Consider the following 4,584-nt stretch of genomic DNA (forward strand, 5'->3'; position numbering starts at 1 on the left):
AGTAAGATAATTGAGAAGGCTGTCTTTCAACAGTTGAACCACTTTTTTACAGTGAACAACTACTTTGATGTCTTACAGCATAGATTCTCAAAGTGCGGCCCCCGGGCCAATGGCGGCCCGCAGAAACATTTCTGGCGGCCCGCAATGAATTACAGTTGTTAATTTTAATCCAACAAAGGATGAATCTCTTTAGCGGCATCTATAGGGATAAGCGGTAATTGCAGGTGTGGTTTAGACCTCACTTGACCTCACTCCCAGAGGTCCACGGTGCAATGTTTTATTTAACCACTGGGGTGCTGACGGTGTCTCCCGCATCACTCTGCCTCGGGGAAGAGACTGTGACCGCAGCTGTGACAATGGAGTCGGAGCGGGAGCCGGGCCCCTCGAGAAAAAAACGTTGTTTCGGCGAGGAAAAAAGGCGGTTTCAAGATAAGTGGACAAAGGCTTACTTTGTCGTACCTCACGGGTCGGATAAAGTCATGTGCCTGATCTGCAAGCAGGTTAATGCAATGCTCAAGGACTTCAACATAAAACGCCATTATAATACCAACCATAAAACCTACGACAAACTCACCGGCGAGGAGCGCACCAGTAAGCTTGAACAACTTAAAAGAGGCTACACTGCACAGCAGTCAGTTTTCACAAATCTGGCCAAATCCGGTGAAGCTGTGACACAGGCTAGCTACGTGGTAGCTCAAGAAATAGCCAGGCGGAGCAAGCCGTTCAGTGACAGAGAATTTGTGCGAGACTGCATTTTGAAAGTGGCCGACATTGTTTGCCCGGAGCAGAAAACAAAGGTCCGTGACATAAGTCTGTCAAATGACACAGTGACACGACGAATCGAAGATCTGGCCAACGATCTCAAAGAGCAACTGGGACAACGTGTGGAGGGCCTGGAAACGGGAGCCTTTTCTATCGCACTGGATGAAAGCACGGACATTTCCGATACAGCGCAATTGTTGATTTTCATCCGAACAGTCACGGAGAACTTTGAAATAGGCGAGGAGCTACTAAGCTTGGAGAGTATCAAAGACAGAGCAAGGGGAGTCGACATTTGTGATGCTGTGTGTCGCAGTCTCGATGCATACAATGTGAAGCTGCTGTCTATGGTCGGTGTCACGACAGATGGAGCACCGGCAATGATCGGGAGAAAGACAGGTGCAGTGTCGCTGCTCTCTGAGAAAGTGGCCAACAACGGAGGTGAGAAGCTAATCGAATATCACTGTATCATACACCAAGAAGCTCTCGCTGCCCAAACGCTTAATATGAAACATGTCATGGATATTGTTGTGAAGACAGTTAATTTCCTTAAGTCCAGAGGTCTGAATCACCGCCAATTCAAGACTTTTTTGGAGCAATCAGAGGCAGATTTTGGTGATGTCATATACTTCACTGCCGTCAGGTGGCTGAGCAGAGGTGCCACACTGAAGCGTTTTTTTAACCTGAGAAAAGAAATAAGAGAGTTCATGGAGTCAAAAGGTCAAGATGTGACACATTTAAGTGACACTAAATGGCTCTGTGACCTAGCGCTCCTTGTTGACCTGAATACTTGGCTCAGCGATCTCAATGTGAAGCTGCAGGGCCATGGGAAGCTCATTTCCACACTATTTGACAATGTCAAAGCTTTCCAGCGAAAACTTGAACTGCTGTAGGGACAGCTCAAACAGGGAGATCTAACCCATTTTCCCGCCTGCAAGGCACTCGTAGATGACACAGACACAGATGGGCGCCGCGTTTTACGTCACCTGCGTTCAGACAAGAACCATAACCTCATAAAAAAACTCAGAGAGGAATTCGACCACCGCTTCTCTGACTTCAGGGACCATGAGAAGTCAATCAACCTCTTCCAAAATCCTTTCTCATGTGTCCCTGAGGAAGAGCCTGCAGAAATGCAGTTTGAGCTCATCGACCTGCAGGAGAGCTCCGAGGCAAGAGCGGCATATCGTGACAAGAATCTCATCGAGTTCTACAAAGGACTTTCCCCTTCTACATACCCTGCACTTCGCCAGCATGCTATCAGAATGGTCTCTTTATTCGGAAGCACATACATTTGTGAGCAGACCTTCTCCACCATGGCCATCAACAAATCCAAGCTGAGATCCAGGCTGACAGATGGCCATCTACATGCTGTCCTTCGTATCGCAACGCCGGAGATGGAGCCGGACATCAGAGGAATCGTGGCCAACCGAAAACAGCACCACAAATCCCATGCCAATAAAAAAAGGTATGTTGACCATAAATAACAAATATTCTGTGTGACTTAATGACAAGCTTATTGATTACAGGCAATGATAGATATTAATGATGGTAATGATGATGACTTGTTTGGTGAGCTTCTATTTTAAAAGTCCCTCTCTCTCTCTTTCTCCCCCTCCCTCTGTGTGTGTGTGTGTGTGTGTGTGTCTGTGTGTCTGTCTGTCTCTGCAGGTTTTCCTGTGGTGCTTTAGTAGCTGGAATTGCTCCTGAATAAGGTCCATGCTGATAAGACAGGAAGCAAGGCACACTGAGACTGACTTTTTGTTCTAAATAAGTTTTTACATATATTCTGAAATGGACTGCACACAGGACTGTTATATCCCAAATTTTACTGTAGAGGGCAGAAAACCCCAGGGATTTTATGTGTATTACAATGTTTCTCAAGGTTTTCTCAAGTTTTGCCAGGTTTAGCCTCATTTATTAATTGAAATGTGTTTATTGCACATTACTGGATGCAGACCAATAAATGTGAATTGTAGAGATGCAACCTGGTCATTAAAATGATTACAAATGGGATTTTTTTCTGTTTTTTCCATTTTTTTTCCTTCGGCGGCCCTCAGTCCAATGATGGGTTCTTAAATTGGCCCTCAGCTATCAAAACTTTGAGAACCCCTGTCTTCCAGTCAGGCTTTCGACCACACCACAGCACAGAGACGGCTCTTGTCAAAGAGATTAATGACATCAGCTTAAACACAGACAATGGTAGAGTTTCAGTCTTAGTACTACTCGGTCTTAGTGCTGCATTCGACACAGTTGATCATAAGATATTACTCGACCGTCTGGAAAACTGGGTTGGACTGTCTGGCACAGTACTAAACTGGTTTGGTTCTTATTTAAAGGACAGGGACTACTTTGTGTCTATAGGTAACTTTACATCTGAGCAGACAAAGATTACATGTGGAGTTCCCCAAGGCTCCATTCTTGGGCCTCTTCTGTTTAACATCTACATGCTTCCACTGGCTCAGATTATGGAACAAAATCAGCTACCATAACTATGCAGACGACACACAGATCTACATCACAGTGTCACCAGGGGACCATGGCCCCATACAAGCACTAGTTAAATGCATTGAACAAATCAATGAGTGGATGTGCCATAATTTTCTTCAGTTAAACAAAGACAAAACTGAGGTAGTTATTTTTGGAGCTAAGGAGGAGCGATTAAAAGTCAGCGCACAGCTTCAGTCATTCGTGTTGAAAACCACTGACCAAGCCAGAAATCTGGGTGTAGTCATGGACTCAGACCTGAACTTTCAAAGCCACATTAAAACAATTACAAAGTCGACCTACTATCACCTCAAGAATATATCCAGGATTAAAGGACTTATGTCTCAGCAGGATCTAGAAAAACTGGTCCATGCATTCATCTTCAGCCGACTCGATTACTGTAACAGTGTCTTTACAGGTCTCCCTAAAAAATCAATCAGACAACTGCAGCTGATTCAGAACGCTGCTGCTCGAGTCCTCACTAAGACCAAGAAAGTAGATCACATCACTCCAGCTCTGAGGTCTTTACACTGGCTCCCTGTCTGTCAGAGAAGAGACTTCAAAGTACTACTGCTGGTTTACAAAGCGCTGAACGGTCAAGGGCCAAAATATATTTGTGATCTCCTGACACAGTACGAACCATCCAGACCCCTCAGGTCATCAGGGACAGGTCTGCTTTCTGTCCCCAGAGTCAGAACCAAACATGGAGAAGCAGCATTCAGTTTTTATGCTCCGTATATCTGGAACAAACTCCCAGAAACATGCAGGTCTGCTGAAACACTCACTTCTTTTAAATGAAGCCTGAAGACTCACCTGTTCACAGCTGCCTTTTATTGAACTACTTTAATACATTTATTTTAATAACTATTCTAATTATTTATATCTGCACTGTAGCTTTTGCCCTTATTTTTATTTTATTTTATTTTTATATTTTCGCTTCTATTTTAGCTGTTTTTAGTTTATCTTCACTTTGCTTTTTAATGTCCTGTTTATGATGTGTTTCTTTGCTTTTGTTGTTCTGTGTAAAGCTCTGAAGAGCTGCAGCAGAAGTAGCTGGAGCTACTCCTTGGTTAATTTGGGTTTTCGCCTTGTGCATTCTTTCTTCTGATGGGACCGGTCGTCTAGTTTTCGGTTTTATATCTTTACTAGGATTTAGATTTGTTACATTGGAAGAAGGAAAGGCACCAGATCCTACGGCCCTTTGTGGGCTGGTCTGAGTGCCTTCCTGCTTTTGTTTGGTTTGGCCGGCCAATCAGAACTTGGTTTAGGTTTGTTTTTTGAAATGGGTTGTTTTGTGGGTTCTTGTGATTTAATGAATAAATTCTTGTTTCTTTGGAAACT

General features: G+C 44.0%; 1 protein-coding gene across 1 annotated transcript; it reads left to right on the forward strand.

The window, feature by feature from the left end:
• The first annotated feature begins 356 nt into the window (after window positions 1-356).
• On the forward strand, window positions 357-4,296 carry LOC138612627 (general transcription factor II-I repeat domain-containing protein 2-like). Its single transcript, XM_069685991.1, has 3 exons — window positions 357-1,200; window positions 1,756-2,224; window positions 4,272-4,296. Exons 1-3 carry the CDS (start codon window positions 357-359, stop codon window positions 4,294-4,296), a joined length of 1,338 nt encoding a protein of 445 aa, XP_069542092.1.
• The last annotated feature ends 288 nt before the right edge of the window (window positions 4,297-4,584 follow it).

The sequence above is a fragment of the Semicossyphus pulcher genome, unplaced genomic scaffold, assembly GCF_022749685.1.
Source record: "Semicossyphus pulcher isolate SPU_LCO1_2020_fin unplaced genomic scaffold, fSemPul1.0.p SCAF_8, whole genome shotgun sequence".
NCBI lineage: Eukaryota > Metazoa > Chordata > Actinopteri > Labriformes > Labridae > Semicossyphus > Semicossyphus pulcher.